We start from the raw sequence: 17805 nt of genomic DNA, 5'->3' as shown, positions 1-17805 counted from the left end.
TGAGATGGAGATCTCTGGGAGATTTTCGCCGTTTGATATTATGTGCAGCTGGGAGGCCTCTTGTGGACCAGTGTCCTGAAGTTGGCTCTCCCACCTCAGAGGCACAGCACTAACTCCTGGCTGCAGCACCAAGAGCCTTTCATCCACACGGCTCAGAAGAAAAGGGAGAAAAAGTAGAAAGAAAGAATTAGTAGAAGTAGAAAGAAAGAAAGGAGGGAGGGAGGGAGCAAGAAAGGAAGGAGGGAAGGAAGGAAAAAAAGAAAGAAGACAAAGTAAAATAAAATAAAGATAAAATATAATGAAGTTATTAAAATAAAGAAATAATTATTAAGAGGAAAAAAAACAAAACAAAAAAACGGATGGATAGAACCCGGAACAAATGGTGGAAGCAAAGCTATACAGACAAAATCTCACACAGAAGCATACACATACACACTCAGAAAAAGAGGAAAAGAGGAAAAAGTCATAAATCTTGCTCTCAAAGTCCCCCTCCTTAATTTGGGATGATTCGTTGTCTAAAGCAGGGAAGGAAGGAAAGAAAACGAAGATAAAGTAAAATAAAATAAGGTTATTAAAATAAAAAGTAATTATTAAGAAAAAAACCAGGACGGATAGAAGCCTCAGACAAATGGTGGAAGCAAAGCTATACAGACAAAATCTCACACAGAAGCATACACATACACACAAAAAAAGGAAAAGGGGGAAGAATAATAAATCTTGCTCTCAAAGACCACCTCCTTTATTTGGGATGATTCATTGTCTATTCAGGTATTCCACAGATGCAGGGTACATCAAGTTGATTGTGGAGCTTTAATCCGCTGCTTCTGTGGCTGCTGGGAGAGATTTCCCTTTCTCTTCTTTGTTCGCACAGCTCCCGGGGCTCAGCTTTGGATTTGGACCCGCCTGTGCGTGTAGGTTGCCGGAGAGCGTCTGTTCTTTGCTCAGACAGGACGGGGTTAAAGGAGCCGCTGATTCGGAGGCTCTGGCTCACTCAGGCCGGGGGGAGGGAGGGGCACGGAGTGCAGGGCGAGCCTGCGCGGCAGAGGCCAGCGTGACGTTGCACCAGCCTGAGGCGCGCCGTGCGTTCTCCCGGGGAAGTTGTCCCTGGATCCCGGGACCCTGACAGTGGCGGGCTGCTCAGGCTCCCAGAAGGGGTTGTGGATAGTGACCTGTGTTCGCACACAGGCTTCTTGGTGGCGGCAGCAGCGGCCTTAGCGTCTCATGCCCGTCTCTGGGGTCCGTGCTGTTAGCCGCGGCTCGCGCCCGTCTCTGGAGCTCCTTTAAGCAGTGCTCTTAATCCCCTCTCCTCGCGCACCAGGAAACAAAGAGGTAAGAAAAAGTCTCTTGCCTCTTCGGCAGGTCCAGACTTTTCCCCGGACTCCCTCCCGGCTAGCCGTGGCACACTAACGCCCTGCAGGCTGTGTTCACACCGCCAACCCCAGTCCTCTCCCTGCGCTCCGACTGAAGCCCGAGCCTCAGCTCCCAGCCCCGCCCGCCCCTGCGGGCGAGCAGACAAGCCTCTCGGCTGGTGAGTGCCGGTCGGCACCAATCCTCTGTGCAGGAATCTCCCCGCTTTGCCCTCCGCACCCCTGCTGCTGTGGTCTCCTCCGCGGCTCCGAAGCTTCCCCCTCCGCCACCCGCAGTCTCTGCCCACGAAGGGGCTTCCTAGTGTGTGGACACTTTTCCTCCTTCACAGCTCCCTCCCGCTTGTGCAGGACCTGTCTCTATCCTTTTGTCTCTGTTTATTCTTTTTTCTTTTGCCCTACCCAGGTACGTGGGGGGTTTCTTGCCTTTGGGGAGGTCTGAGGTCTTCTGCCAGCGTTCATTAGGTGTTCTGTAGGAGTTGTTCCACGTGTAGATGTATTTCTGGTGTATCTGTGGGGAGGAAGGTGATCTCCGCGTCTTACTCTTCCGCCATCTTCCCGGAAGTCTCATGAAAGCACTTTGAAGAGGACGGAACACTACACAGATGCAGTGTTGTTGTATTATCTTACCTGGTCCAGAAGAGCGAGACAATTTTGGAACTCAGTGGCACAGAGGGCCTGGACCGACCTGTGGCCAGCAGAGGGCAGCACGTGGTCGGCAGGGGCTGGAGAGGGCCGGCCCATCCCCTTGGCCCTGAATTGCAGCGAGAACTGGGGAACACGGGCCCCACCCTCAGCAAGCAGCAAAAATGGCTTTCGCTATCGGGCGAACAACAAGAGAAAGACCCCCGAAAATGCCTCCCAGGCGTTACCTCCTCGGCGCCAGTGACCGAGTACGCGTGCCCTTTCACCAGCTTCTGGAAGGTGATGGCCTCCGAGTCTGCAGCACTGGTGATCTGGAAATGTGGGAGAATCAGTCCCAGGCCGGCCGCCTCCCTCCCTCCCTCCCTCCCTCCCTCTGTCGCTCAGGGCTCAGCAGGGCCTTGGCCCGGGTGGAGGGCTCTCGCTCCCGCCTGGAGGCCCACCTACTACTTCTTTGAGGCGCTGCCCGGCTATTCACAACCAGAGAAGAGGCCGAGGGCAGCCCTCTGGGAGAGCGGCGCTTGCACTCGTGTGTGCCCGGCGCAGTCACAAATTCCCGCAGGAAAGGGCACACCGTGGAGGGGACTCAGGACACACACCTGGACGGCATCGGCGGCCCAGGTGCGCTGAGTCCCCTGAAACTGCGAGGGCTGCCCCACCCACTGCAGGGTTTACACTAGGACAGCCGTTCGTTTCTGCCTGACTTCAGAATTGGCTTCTGTTCTACTAGAACTTCCCCAGTCATTCCTTCCCCATCTGTTCTGATGGAGGTTGTTATTTTTGTCTGGGTCAATGAGAAGGGCCGTGTCGGAGTAGAAAGGGTCTCTGCCATGCAAACATGGTTTGCAGAGAAAGTCTGAGAATCCCTGCCTAGAGTCAGACAGAGACTTGGGCCCCCAGAGCCACACTTCTTACCCCTGTCCCCACAGGGACCAGAGCTAGGACAGGGCTCCGGTGCCGGGCACAGGCAAAGCCTGGAGGCTCCTTGGGGACAGGGGTTGTGCCCACCTCCCTTCCTCTGGTGACGTTCACCAGCAAGGGTGGCACGTGGGAATGGTTCCTTCCTGTGCCTTCTGAAGTCTTGCCACAGGCCCCTTAACCCTGCAGCAGTGGAGGGAAGGCTGCTGGGCTCCCTGCGGTCATAGGCCCCGCAGGTGGGGCAGAAGGTGTCTAGAATGGTCCTGCCTTGGGCCCAGCAGAGGGCAGGGGACTCTCAGGGAAGCTGTGGTCCGGGGTGGTGAGTCCGAGGAGGCTGAGGGTTGTAAGCAGGTGGGAGAAGGAAAGGCTGGAGTCCCCATCGCCCCAGCGGCTGTACCCCAGCCAGCCGGGTGGTTGCCTAGCCGCCCCTGGGCTCCGGGTGAGGTGCACTATGGTGGACAAAGGATGCGCCAACTGTGTGGGGAATGAGGGCAGTGGGTCTCTTTGGTCACTGTTGGCGGAGGCTCCCTTCAGCTAGAGCAGATGGGGGTGCGGCCAGGGAGGGAGGCCTGGACTTACATCGATAGAGCAGCCAAGGAGAGAGCCTTTCTGCAGAGCTTTCTGGATGATCCTGAACAGGTTGGGAGGGGCCTTCCGTAACTCATACCACTCGGCGATGCCTCCGGTGAAGTCCTCGAAGCCCTCAGTGGTGGCACCCCCGGAGAGTGCTTCGTAACACCCATTGATCCTGCAGGGAGGGGACAGATGCCGCTGCCACCTGGTGCGGACACTTCTGCTTCTCAGAGCGCCCCTCCCCCCACGCCTCTTTTGTTGGATGCTGCAGGGACCCCCTGCTCGGTCTTTCCTTGGTTTGTCTCCACCTCCGGGTGCCCACGAGGGCCAGTGACTGTCGCCAAAGCTACCACTGCCTGGTACTTGGTGAAGGTTTTGGAAAAATCTCACAGAACCTTAAGAGTTAGGAAGGACCTCGGTGCTTATCTGGCCCAACCTCCTGTATTGATTCTTTCTACATCCTGGCAGGAAAGGGGAGGTCTGCTAAATTGGCTGTTTGGCATTTATAGCTTAAAAGAAAACAGTTCAGTAATGAAAGCAGCTTCCGTGTGCTGTGTGAGGAGGGGCTGGTCTCTCCCCATGGCGATGTTGGCGCCCTGTGGCTTCCCTAACTCTACTGTGAAAGCATAAGACTTAGTAGCATCTCAGGCCCGATTCTCACAGCTGGGTGTGTGACTCCTGGCCCTCCTCCCTGGCAGGGGCTGGAAGGAACAGAAATCCTCCTGATGCCTGAGAGCCGGTCATTTTCCCAGAGGGAGCCCAGACAGCAGGGCCAGGACCCGGCCACTCTGGAGGGGGGGCCGACGTGGGCGTCCCGCTGAGAACGGGCAGTGCTGAGCGCTGGACAGGCTCGACTCCGGGCAGCCTGGGGGGGGCGGGGGCCCGGCTGGGGAAACCAGTTTTACTCAGCATATTATGTACTGTGGGCAAGTCTGCATCATTTTCATACCTCTGCAGTGGATAGTTTTGCCCACGGGCAGCAACTCTTTGCTGTATTTAGCTGACAAAAATGGAACATGACCTGCCAAGGAAGCAGAGGCCCTTCTCAAGGCCAGCACGATCAGTACCATGACTCGTTCCTGTGCATTTGGTTAAAAACAGCAAGAGCTGGGTGCGTTATCTCCTAGAACTGAGAGCCCAATCTTGTCCAAAGTAGTCCTGTACCAGAGGACTTCTCTTCGGGACAGCCCTCGCCTAAGTCCCGTGTTGCTTCCCAGAATGCAGGGCAGCTGGGGGCAGGCTGCGGGGGGACGGGCACGGCAGGCACTTACTTGGCGTAGGCCTTCTCCAGCAGCGCGCTCCAGAACTCACTGCCCTCTACCGAGTGCACGAAGAGCAGCTCCCCGTCCTTGGTGGGCAGCCTGTCGTCCACCACCACCTCCACCCATTCGCCGTACTGCCAGAACTGCAGGAGGGGGAGGTGGCGGCAGTGTGCGGGGGGGAGCCGCAGCTGGCTCCTCCCTGCCCGGCCCCTGGGCGCCGGTTCCCCAAGCCCATCGCATCCCCGAGGAGATGCTCCCCTCTAGCCCTCCTCCTGCAGGTACAGCCTTGCAGAGGCACCTGCCCTTGCCTCCCAGGCCACACCTGCCCCTCCAGCCTTATGCTTTTCAAAATGCTATTTCTCCTTTACCGGCATAAAAGGAGAACAGCGAGTGGTACCTTAACATTTTGTCTCAGACCCCAAATAGTCAACTTTCTTAAAGAAATGTGGGAATTACTTCCTGAGTGCCCTGCCCTACCGCCCTCCTCCGCATTGCTGTCCTTACAGGGTCCCAGGGCGACGACAGGCCAGGCAGCTTCCTGCTGTCTCTCAGTGTCCTTGCCTGGCCCCCAGCACCTGCTCCTAGCCCTCAGGACCTGCTCAGGAGAAGCTCGAGCCAACTCTTAAGTTACCTGGAAGTGGAAGATCCCCGCGTAGTTCTCCTGGAAGCTCTGGTCCAAGGGGACGACTCGGGCCAGGACTTCTTCATTCAAGGTGAGGGAGGCAATGGCTGCCAGTAGCCAGCAGTCACCTGTGAACACAGTGTAAGGAGCTCTCATCAGACAGGTTCAGTGCCGGGAGGGTGCTAAACCTCTTGTGCCCACCTCTGGCACTTGAGGCCTGAGGCGAGCCCGGCACAGATGTTCCCCCCCCCGCTGGTCCTCACACGAGGGCTATGGAGGAGGGCTGGGGTGATGCCTTGAGGGAATGCTGAGGGAGAAATGTTTTTGCTGTGATAGTTGAGATGGGAGAATTCATTCCCTGAAGAACCCAGAACCCGGTGATGGCTGGACTGTGTCCTCACAGCCGGCTCTGGGCCTGGGCCACTGAAGGTGCATGGCAGCGATCATGTGTGGAGTGAGGACTCCGCAGCAGAGGCTTCTGACAACACAGGGTTTAAAAGTGGGCGAGTTTGAGGGAGAGGAAGAAGACACCGGCAGGCAGCCCCATGGACGCAAATGCAAGAGCCAGAATCTGAGGAGGCACCCTGGGCTATCTCCCTGAGGACGGGCGAGGAACACCTCTGGGCGGGTGTGTGGGTACCACATGTGGGAGTCAAAGATGGGGACAGTCAGATGGTCAGCTGTCTGGCAGCCTGGCCTCCCCTTAGCCTCGGTGCCCTCCTCTGCGACACGTTGAGTAACTGGGAGGTGTGACGAGAGCATGTGTGTAAAGCACACACCCATTTCAGGGGGTCAGAAGCAAGCTGGTGGTGGGGAGGGGTCATGTTTGCCACGAGATAAAAGGCCCAACTGATGGGGGCGTTCTGGGACGAGGATGAGGAAGTTTACTCCATTCTTTTTTTTTTTTTTTTTGTTTTGGTATGTGGCCTCTCACTGCTGTGGCCTCTCCCGTTGCGGAGCACAGGCTCCAGACGCACAGGCACAGCGGCCATGGCTCACGGGCCCAGCCACTCCGCGGCACGTGGGATCTTCCCGGACCGGGGCACGAACCTGTGTCCCCTGCATCGGCAGGCGGACTCTCAACCACTGCGCCAGCAGGGAAGCCCAGTTTACTCCATTCTTAAGGAATGTGCACTTTCCTACAATTTCCCATGACAAGAATAGGAAATAGCCTCAGATGAGTTTGATTTCCATGGCTGGGTTTATTTTTATTAACTGGCAGGTCTATTAAAAGTGTTACTGAAGGACTTCCCTGGTGGCGCAGTGGTTAAGAATCCGCCTGCCAATGCAGGGGACACAGGTTTGAGCCCTGGTCTGGGAAGATCCCACATGCTGCGGAGCAACTAAACCCACGCGCCACAACTACCAAGCCTGTGCTCTGAAGCCTGCGAGCCACAACTACTGAGCCTGTGAGCCACAACTACTGGAGCCCATGCTCCGCAACAAGAGAAGCCACTGCAATGAGAAGCCCACGCACCGCAACGAAGAGTAGCCCCCTCTCGCCGCAACTAGAGAAAGCCCGTGCGCAGCAACGAAGACCCAACGCAGCCAAAAATAAATAAATAAAAATAAGTTAAAAAATATTTTTTTAAATGTCAACTCTTTTTAAAGAGTGTTACTGAAATTCACCGCAATCTTTGAATTCTGTGGACTAGTTGGTGTCCTGAGAGTTGCTGAACCGACTGACCTGCTAACACTTAGCAATGACGGGGGAACAGCTCTGAGGCCTCTAGGTGCTCAAGCCGGCCCTGTGGGAAGTAGAAGCACACCTCACCCTAACCAGCCAGTCAGTAGCCAAAGGAAGTTAAATCCCTTTGCTCCTTAGGTTGGGCGGCCGCTGTGGGTTCACCGCAGTTTTCCACTCAGCGGCCACCTCTTCCCTCCTGGCGCCACCAGTGACCCTCCGGGAAGCAAGTCTCCCTGCCTGAGAGGTTTGGGTAGTGCTGGCCCTGCCCCCAGTTCCAGAGGTGGATCTTCAGCAAGCTGGGCTGCATGTTCTCTGGCTTCAGTGGTTCACTTGGGGAAGGTTCTGCCATCCAGCCAGAGCCAGGGAGGTGTGAGGAGACCACTCCTGGGGCTTCAGAGAGAGTGGACAGGTGCCCTCTTCTACTGCACTGGCTCTACAATGAGGGGCGGCCTACTGCTGAAGCCGTCTTGCAGCCAACTCAGAGGGAGAGGGGCTGAGAGCTGGAGAGAGAGAAACCATGTCCTGGTGTCATCACTTGAGTCCCTGTATCAAGCTGTACCTGAAGCCTCACCTGCTTGGACTTCTCAGTTCCAAGAACTGGTCAAGTCCCTATTTCCTGACCCATTAGCCAGGGCTACCAGTTCCTGCCTCCTGACGGCTAGGGGAGCTTGGGCAATAGCCATGACTGATGAGGCCTTCCTATGTGCCAGCCAGTGTTCTAGGAGATGCAGGTTCATCATCTCATTTATTTCTCACAACAGCTCTATGAGGATGGCGCTATGACCATCTCCATGTTAAAAGCTGAGAATGACAAGGCTTAGGAGGTTAAGTGCACTGCCAACAGTAAAACACTGCAAGGAAGAGTTTAAAAGGTGTGGTGTTTGTCAGATCTCAGAGACAACCTTCTGGGTCAACTAGATCTTTATATAAACCAAACTAGAGACACACTCTTTGACACAGTGAGAATAGGAGCTTGCAGAGAAACTTGGCAGTGAGGGTTTTAAGCACTGGCCCTGCGGAAGGAGCCCCCGGTTGGTGAGGATGGAAATCTATGTAGAGGAGCTCTTCCCGGCTTGATTCCGTACGCTGCCTTGTAGGAACCAGACTGTCATTGAAACAGACGACATTCAGGCCTATTCTGAGCACCCACCCCCCTCTCACTTAGACCTTATCATACTGTCTGCCCTGGAGGATGACTACACCAAGTGACAGCTGCTCTTCGAGTCATGAGATCCTCCTTTTCAATCTATTCCCCTTCCTCCAACTTCAGATCTTCTCCTGACTTTAGTCCTTCTTTGAGAACGTGGAGATGACTGTGATTCTTATTTTCCTTGAGGTTATTTGAGATTTTCTAGGAATCTTGGAAAATGACTTGGGTCTGTCAATACATGGAGGCAGACAGGCGTGTGGGTAAAGTGGGCCCAAGTGTAGGAACTTCAGCGACATCTGTCCTGAAACCAGTTATTCCCATGGTTCCTGTAGCTCTTCTGTCAAATCCTCGGAAGAGCTGCCCACTCTGTCTGACTCTGGGAGGGCCATTCTAACGCCCTCCTGGTTCTCTTTCCCTTGGTACCAAGCGTCGATGCCTTTACCTTGTGCGTGTGTGTAGGCATCACACGAGTGTGTGTCTGCAGGACCTGTCGGTTGCTTTTTAGTGTTGGAGGTCACGGCTGACTGTGCTATTTGTGGGACAGTGACTGAATTCAGGTAGTGATGCCTTTTCCTTTTTTTTTCTTTTTCTTTTTGTGGGTCATACATCTAGGTCAGTGCTGACCGTACATGTGTCTCAGATTACCGCTCACCACCAGACCTGGACGTTCTTGCGACATCCCAGAAATCAGTGGCCACGGCTCCCTGTTTCACGGGAGAGTTTCACGGCTCCCTGTTTTTTTCCTTCGTGTCCCAGAAGTATTTTTCCTGGTCATCCTGAGAGGAGCAAGGCCTCATCTCTCCCTGCCCTTCAGAGAGGATTGCTTTCTTCATCCCTTCCTATTCCAATCTAACATGTTTCCTCTGAAAGGATTCATAATCCTAGAATGTCTCCTAGACCACAAAACTGTACCTTTTAGAGATTAAGTTACAAAAAAAAAAGGGAATTCCCTGGTGGTCCAGTGGTTAGGACTCTGCGCTTTCACTGCTGGGGCCCAGGTTCAATCCCTGGTCAGAGAATTAAGATCCCTCGAGCTGTACAGTGTGGCCAAACGAAAAAAAAAGAGAGAGAGATTAAGTTACTTTCTTGAGGTCACAGGTCCTGGAAAGGGGGACCTGTGCAGGGACAGGAATCTAGACTCTTAACTTCTGGTCTGTGCTCCTTCCGCCAGAAGGAATGAAAGAAATAACAAGTAGTTAACATTGTATATAACACTCTGCAATTTACAAAGAACATGGTCCACATTTTATTTGATCCTTACAGAAATCTTATGATTGTCCTAATTATTATCACCTTTTTTGGACGAAGCTCAGGAGTCTGTGTTCTACACAGTTAGCAGGTCTTAACATGTAAATCCTCTGAATCCAAATCCTGGGTTTTGTTTAAAAACCATACCTTGCTGAAGATTTCCTATGGTTAAGAGTATCTGATTCTTCTAACTAGGGAAAGACCCCACTTCTAACTAGGAAAATCCAACTGCAATTCAAATTTAAAACTAAGGGGTAACAAGTTGGCAGCTTCCTGAAATCCTATACTGTATCTTAATACCCCAATATCCTTGGCTCAGAAATATTAAAACATATCACCCGGGCTTCCCTGGTGGCGCAGTGGTTGGGAGTCCGCCTGCCAATACAGGGGACGCGGCTTCGTGCCCCAGTCCGGGAGGATCCCACATGCCGCGAAGCGGCTGGGCCCGTGAGCCATGGCCGCTGGGCCTGTGCGTCCAGAGCCTGTGCTCCGCAGCGGGAGGGGCCGCGGCAGTGAGAGGCCTGCATACAGCAAAAAAAGAAAAAACAAAACAAAAACAAAACAAAAAACAAACAAAAAAACGTATCACCCATTCAATGCAGTGCAATTCCTTACAGCAACAGGAGGATGGCCTGTCACTGCACAGCCAAGACCCTGGCACTAAGATCACAGCACAAGCAAGAAGAAACAAGAGTTAGATGCATTTTACAGTCAAAGGTTCAAAGTTTTTTTATCAGGTCTCCAAATTCTGGAGTTGAGGGAGACTTAGAGCCACTTAGAAGAACATCTTGATGTCTAATAAGGTGGAAGCTTTGAAATCCTATTGTATTATTCTGATTTCTTAACTTTCTCCCTCACCCCACGCAGCAAAATATTTTTAACTAAGTTGGGAAGCTCCCTTATGTAGAGCCCATTTTTAAAGTTTATTTAATATCTGCTCATATAAGCTTTCTCAGTTACAAGATCTGAAGACAACGGTTATCGCAGTTTACACTCACGGAGACTTGACTTACTGTGTGCCAGGCCCTGTGCTAAAATGCTTCACATGCGTTGCAAACAACAACAAAATATTGCCTCTCATTGCAGGAAACAACAATGTTGCTGCCATCAAGCCATCAGCCACGGCAGCCACCCAAACAGTGCACCCTGAGGGGATTCAGGACGGAGAAAAACTGGTCCTAGATAGTTAAGACGCATATGATATCTAGGGAATGATTTCAATGAGTCCAGACTCCTGGATCCTCCCATACATAGAAAAACACTAAAGTCATTAACTTGAGATGTCTGTTTTTTTGTGATTAGCAGTAATCTTTTGATGTCCACTACGTGATTTTTTTTCAGTAAAAACTCCTATATACCTTGCTCCTCCCTTACCTCTTTGGAACAGTCCCTCAGAGCTACCAGGGAGGCTGTCTCCCAGGCTATAGTCCCCAGATAGGTCCCCGAATAAAACGTAACTCGCAACTTTTAGGTTGTGCGTTTTTTTCAGTCGAAAGTTATCATGAAGTTATCTCATTTCCTCGCCACAAAACAATTTGGGGTAGATGGGTACTATTACCACCCTCTGTAAGGAGACTGGGTGGCTCACCCCAAGATCCCAGCTAATGAGTGGCTGTCAGACGTGCCTGAGCAAAGCACATGCTTTTAATGTATAATCTGAACAGTCTCCTTTACAAGTAGGTGTCAGTTTCTAATTCACCCAGTTCACAAAACACGGTCTTGGGGGCTTCTGTCCTTGAGAGGTGACTCCATTATGTTTCAGTGTTTGGGCTGCACAGTGTTCTCTCTCTAGCTTCCTGCTCGCTCCGCCTGGATGGCCACGTCCGCCTGAGGGTTTTCTCCCCACGTGGAAACCTGTTCTACACCCTCATTAGCTGTAGCCTCACACAGTGCCACTCCTCCGGGCTGAGAATGATTTATGAAAACGCATCTCCTCCGGGTAATCCCATGGTGATCTGCTTCTGTAGAGGTGACCTGGTTGGAGAAGTCACTGGAGTCTCCTCCTGGCACAGCCTGTTTGGGTCAGTCACATCCTGGTCTGGATAAAAACCAGGCCAGCTGGTACGGGCCGGGCAAGGCAACCCGTTGACCTCTGAGGCTCCAGACCACTTGTGGCGCAAACTGGTTTGAGAGGGTGCCTGCCAGTGACCAAGGCCTCTCCTGGAATGTTGCCACGTGGTTGGGGCTTGAAAAAGAAAGATCCGGTGTGTAGTTTTCTACGGGTGTTTAAATTATATATCTATAAGAGACCCTGGACTTTAGCAAGTATTTCTTCCTCGTGCTCACTTGTTTGTCTGTTTGGCTCTGCTCTCCAGTCACACAAGAAGATATTTTGGCAGGGGTGAGGGTGGCCGCCCAGACCGCTCAGGGGATGTGTCACTGAACAGTGCACCACGAAACTCCTGCCTTCCCTTCCTGGTGGGTTTTCCAGTTGTTACATGATTTTAGCCTTCCTGCCCAGGTACAAAGTCCTTTTAGAAGGAGCAGAAGGAGGTGATAACCTTCTTTCTTTTTTTTTTTGCGGTACACAGGCCTCTCACTGTTGCGACCCCTCCCGTTGCGGAACACAGGCTCCGGACGCACAGGCTCAGCGGCCATGGCTCACGGGCCCAGCCGCTCCGCGGCATGTGGGATCTTCCCGGACCGGAGCACAAACCCCTGTCCCCTGCATCGGCAGGCGGACTCTCAACCACTGCGCCACCAGGGAAGCCCCTTCTGATCTTTATTTACTCCATTTATCTCAGAGCAGAAACAACTGTCTTGGGGGCCTGAGTGCCGGACTGTGTGAGCTGGAGGTGAGGATGGGTACCTTCCGGTTGCCTCCCCACATCCGGCCTACACCCTTTTCCATCCTGCCCTCTGCCCCAGAGCTGACCTCAGTGGATGAAACTGTGGGCTCCCGGGGCCTCTGGCTGCTGGGAGGGTTTGGCCAGCAGGGAGCCCTAAAGACCAGAGGGAGGGAGGAAAGTGAGGTTAGTGTATTTCTTCCCTGGCTCCTTCTTTGTGAGCTCGGCTCGAGCTACGTCCCTTGGCTGCAGGCACTGTTCCTTCAAGGTGGCATCTGTACACGACCCAGTTCTAGAATCCTGACAACTGCCTCCGACTCACATCAGGGCTCTCTTCTGGGAGGGATGGTCATGCTTCCTCATTTGATTACAGAGGCTTCCAGCCACGCCGTTTATATCCAACAGTGTTCAAGACTTCTCTGGCTACTGTGGTCTGTCCTCCACCGGCTGTTCACCCTTATAGCTAACTCCATCCTGGAGTTAGTTAGTCATCCATCCAGGACACCATCCTGCCTGGAGAGGCGTAGACAGTCATTTACTCCGTTTAAAGGGCGGCCCACATTCTTGGCTAGAAAGATTCATCATAAAATTGGCGCTTCCTCTTAAGTCAGTCTATAAGTTGAATGCAATCCCAATAAAAATAGCAAGAGGATTTTTTAAAAATTGGAACTTAGCTGATCCTAAAATTTACAAGGAAAAAGTAAACATAAAGGCTAGCCAGAAAAAAATCTAAAGGGAGCGGAGTCTAGCTCTATTAGCTATTAAAACACATATAGAGCTAACATATTTAAAATAGTACAGAACTTGTGCAAGAGTATACAGAGAGACATAAATGGCACAAAATAGAAAGTCCAGAAATAGTTCCAAACATAGGAATTTAGTAAAGATAAATTATTCACAACTGGAACTGGAACAACTGAGTAGCCATCTAGAAAAAAATCAAGTTATAGCTCATCTTGTCATGGGGATAAATTGTAAATGGAATAATATTTACATAAACATAACATTATATATCTTAACAATGTACTTTATATTATTTATATGTTATATATAAATCTAGCCATTTGTATTATTTACATATTTATTGTTTATGTATTTATATATTTTTTAATATGTTCACATTATAAATATAATATATTTATAAATCTATATATCCTAGAAGAGACAATAGGAGAATTCTATTATAATCTTAGAGTGGTGATAGGCTATCAAATTGTAACCTAGAAGCCATAAAAATTTTAAATGATAAACTTTACATTAAAGTAAAAAAAATTTGCATGGTAAAAAAAAAAATCACAATAAGCAAGGTCAAACTAAAAATTAATAGGGAAAAATATCTGTTATTCAGCTCCCAGACCACAAGTGATATATAAATCTTCCTAGTATTTAAAAGGAAAAAAATGAAAGTTCAATAGAAATATGGGGGCTTCCCTGGTGGCGCAGTGGTTGAGAGTCCGCCTGCCGATGCAGGGACCTTGGGTTCGTGCCCCGGTCCGGGAGGATCCCACATGCCGCGGAGCGGCTGGGTCCGTGAGCCATGGCCGCTGAGCCTGCGCGTCCGGAGCCTGTGCTCCGCAGCGGAAGAGCCCACAGCAGTGAGAGGCCCGCGTACCGCAAAAAAAAAGAGAAAGAAAAGAAAAATGGGCAAAGATATAAACAGAGTTAATGGAAAAAGGAAAAATTAATGTCTCTTACACATAGTAAAAGGCATTTATCCTCACTCATCATAAAAGAAACATAAAGTAAAACTATACTAAGATACCATTTTTCACCTTTCGGATTGCAAAGGTCAAAGCATGATCATTTGGAAAGGCTGTGGGGGAATGTACATGCTCAATCCCGACAAAGGCAATTTGAGGATATCGTCAATATGCTCCAGCAATTCCACATGTAGTAATCTTCCTACAGACATACTCATGTGTGAAAATAATGCATGTGTAAGGTTATTTATTGCAGCATTGGTTGCAACAGAAAAGACTAAAGGTAAATGTTCATCCACAGAGAACAGGTGAAACAAACTCTGCTCCCTCTACGACAATATTCTGTGCAGCCCTGAAAAGAAACGAAGATGGTTTCTGTTGATACGGAATAATCTCCAAGATGTGTTAAGTGAAACAAAGCAAGGTACAGAACAGCAACAAAAAAGGGGAAACAGAAAAACTGGGCGAACATAGTATTGGCTCCCCTTCTGTAATTCATATGTTCACAAACTGAAGTTATTTTTGGATGATTTATTATATAGAACATGTGTCCTATGTGCTTAAATCGTAGTTTTATTACCAGAAACTCTAGTTTATTGCCTTCAATAGATAATTGGTTATGTCAGTATTTGCAGCAAAAAAAAAAAAGCTTAGTATCAGGTCTTCTAAATGAAAATGATTATCTTTTCGTAAAGTCTTCCATAATAATTGGTCTCTAGTCAGTAAGAACAAACAACCAATCAAGTCACTTATTCCTGTGTCCCCTAAAGTGTGTTGTGTAGAAACTAGTTCCTTGGGGTTAACAGATGCTCCCTGAGAAATGGGTTCTGTGGTCAAGTAAGTTTGGGAAATGCAAAGCTAACCAGGTCAAGTGTGGAGACATCTCAGAGCCTTTCAATAATTACACACTGTGACCTTCCCAGGGGTAAGGGGAGTGGGGTATAATATGAATGTTACCCAAATTTATTTGACCCTGGAACCCTTGCTGTTGACATCTCACACAGGCAGGGACCATGGAGCTCACTGGAGATGCTGGCTTACCTTGTGAGGGCACAGGAGCCGCTGGCTCACCCTGGGAGGTGCTCCAGGAGCTGGGCTGCTCAGAACCAGATCTTCCCTGGGGGCCCAGTGAGCGGCTGTCAGGCATCAACACTAGCTGCAGGGCCCACCTCTAGTGGCTGAGGTCCTTCTGACAGCACCCATGTGCTTTTTCCTCTCTGCAGGTTTTGACATCCTCTTCTTTCTGGATTGTCTGTACTTTATTAATTTAAATTAATTTAATTTATTTTTGGCTAAAGGCTTTGGGTCTTCCTTGCTGCGCGTGGGCTTTCTCTAGTTGCGGTGAGCAGGGGCTACTCTTCGTTGCAGTGCGCGGGCTTCTCATTGCGGTGGCTTCTCTTGTTGCGGGGCATGGGCTCTAGGCACGCGGGCTTCAGTAGTTGTGGCTCGCGGGCTCTCGAGCGCAGGCTCAGTAGTTGTGGCATGCAGGCTCAGTAGTTGTGGCTCGCGGGCTCTAGAGCGCAGGCTCAGTAGTTGTGGCACGCAGGCTTCAGTAGTTGTGGCTCGCGGGCTCTAGAGTACAGGCTCAGTATTTGTGGCGCATGGGCTCTAGAGCTCAGGCTCAGTAGTTGTGGCACGCAGGCTTCAGTAGTTGTGGCTCACGGGCTCTAGAGTACAGGCTCAGTATTTGTGGCGCATGGGCTCTAGAGCTCAGGCTCAGTAGTTGTGGCACACAGGCTTAGCTGCTCTGCGGCATGTAGGATCCTCCCGGACCAGGGCTTGAACCCATGTCCCCTGCATTGGCAGGCGGATTCTTAACCACTGTGCCACCAGGGAAGTCCTGTCTATAGAACTGATTATTTTTCTTTGTAATATATGGTTTCATTGTATGCCTTTTCTTGGGGGGGCGTTTAGGCCAAAACAATTTCTGAGGAATGAGGCGAGGCATATCTAAACACTTAACACCTGACTCACCACCTGTCATCTGCCTTTCTCATTCTGGGAGCCTGATACCTCCAGAGTCCTGCACACAAGCAGGGACAAGTATCAGAGCTGGGTCACTAGAGGTCCTTGACCACCCTGGCTCCCTGCGACATTTCCCTTCAGCAGGTGGCTGCTGGCCCCGTCCATCACTGAGGCAGCACACAGGGCCCTGCCCAGAGGTTCCTGAACCACCCTGAAGGCCTGCCAGCAGGCTCGACAGGCTGACCGCTCCCACATCTGGGCTCCCCCGACACCCAGCTAAGCTTCTGCCCCTCCTTTCTGTCCTGGGAGACACTCGGCCAGTACAGGCCTGTGAGGCTGGGGACCTTCTGCCCTGCTGCCTATCCTAGAAGCCCACCTGGGTGCCCCTCCCTACAGGAGCCCGCAGCCCCCTTCCTCTGCACATCTGCACCACGTGCAGACGAAACTCCCCGGACAGAACAGTCCTCACCCTGCACTGAGGTGGGACCTCAAACGCAAGTACCGAAGGAAAGGGACCCGTGCATTTACATGCCCTAACATGAAAATGACCGAGAGCAGCTTAGTGGGGAAAAGGGAGGGGTAGGGTTCTGGGAGTCTGGAGCTGGGGTAGGGGTGGAGCAAATAAAAAGCACGAGAGAAAGGAAACCAGCCGAGGCCGGGGCGGGGGCGGTCCAGGACCTCATGCCAGACCTGCCCCTTGAACTTGGACTTGGGTGGGCGCAGAGGTTCCCTGCCCTCCCCAGTGGGGACTTCTGGATCCCTATAAAAGGCGTATCCCGCTGGAGGCTGTGTTCCTGCCCGTTCCCTTAAAGAACTGCCCTTCTCATCTTGCTTCGCACCCATTCTCTCACCTTTCCATGCACCTTGCTGCCTCCTGGCACCAGGAGGCCCCTGCACCAACTCCACGCTCTCTGGGTTCCTCAGAGGCTGGCTCTCGGCCGCCCTGTCAGTCCCCTTTGGCCGAGTTTGTCCTTCCAGCCCAGGCCCTAGGGATCACCCTTCCTGCACAACCCCCTCTACGAGTCCAGTCCACGTTGTCCTGGGGCTCTCGCTGCCAGCACTGAGCTAGAGGGAGGTCCACAAGCCCGCTGCAGGGTGCCTGCCCACCGGGAGCGCTGGCCCGCTGGATGAGAACCTGGGTGCCGTCAGCCTGGGTGCCGACGGGTCCCAAGGAAGGCTGCGGCTGGGCTGATGTGCTGACCCACCACGGAGGTGAGAGGGGGAGGTGCGCCTTGGCTGGCCTTCCCGGATCCCAGGCACAGGGCAGGGGCTGCACAGGCACCCACAGCCCCGCGGGGCCTCCAGGTGATCCCCCAACCAGAAAGGAAAAATCCCCTGGATAGAGCTAGGAGGACTGACCCGGATTTGAATCCTGACCCCGCCGCTTAAGATTGTGTAATCTTGGACACATTTCTTAATTTCTCTGAGCCCATGTTCTCTCAGCTGTGGAAGGGGGATAATACACACATATCCTCAAAGGGCTGTTAGGATCAGATGAAAAAGGGAAACTGGGGGTCCTGGATGGGCTTCAGAGATCTGGAACCCGAAAACACTGTGTGCACCTTTTGTATGTATGCAAACATATGCATTTTCTAGGGAGGAGTCAGGTTTCCTTCCCCCTCACACCCCCAAAATTAAGAAACAACAGAGCCAGAACATGGAGTTCAAATTCCGGCTCTGACTCAGGGCAAACTACTCTTTTTGTGCTCATTTCCTCATACATACAATGGGTTTCATGATAGGAAATGGCCTCACAGAGTTGAGAATTAAATGGGAGGAAAAAAGTCAAGCATTTAGAACACTGTCTCTGAGGGTCTGCTCTTTTTATCTTCTAAGTTTATAAGGGAGAAAACTGAGGCCCAGAAGAGGTGAAGTCTCGACTGAGGAT

The 17805-nt window shown here is 51.5% G+C and overlaps 1 protein-coding gene across 1 annotated transcript in view; it reads right to left on the bottom strand.

The window, feature by feature from the left end:
- Window positions 1–17805, bottom strand: part of CAPN2 (calpain 2) — a 63112-nt gene that overhangs the window by 27609 nt on the left and 17698 nt on the right. The window contains exons 3-6 of the mRNA XM_079925586.1: window positions 5391–5509; window positions 4769–4902; window positions 3504–3672; window positions 2237–2320 (exon numbers count right to left, since the gene is read on the bottom strand). Of these exons, the coding sequence (XP_079781712.1) occupies window positions 2237–2320; window positions 3504–3672; window positions 4769–4902; window positions 5391–5509 (506 nt within the window). The remainder of the gene's footprint in view (window positions 1–2236; window positions 2321–3503; window positions 3673–4768; window positions 4903–5390; window positions 5510–17805) is intronic.

This window comes from Stenella coeruleoalba (assembly GCF_951394435.1).
Source record: "Stenella coeruleoalba genome assembly, chromosome: 1".
In the NCBI taxonomy this organism is placed as follows: Eukaryota; Metazoa; Chordata; class Mammalia; order Artiodactyla; family Delphinidae; genus Stenella; species Stenella coeruleoalba.
Note: the sequence above shows the minus strand (reverse complement) of the source record. Positions and strands in the feature narration are given on the sequence as shown.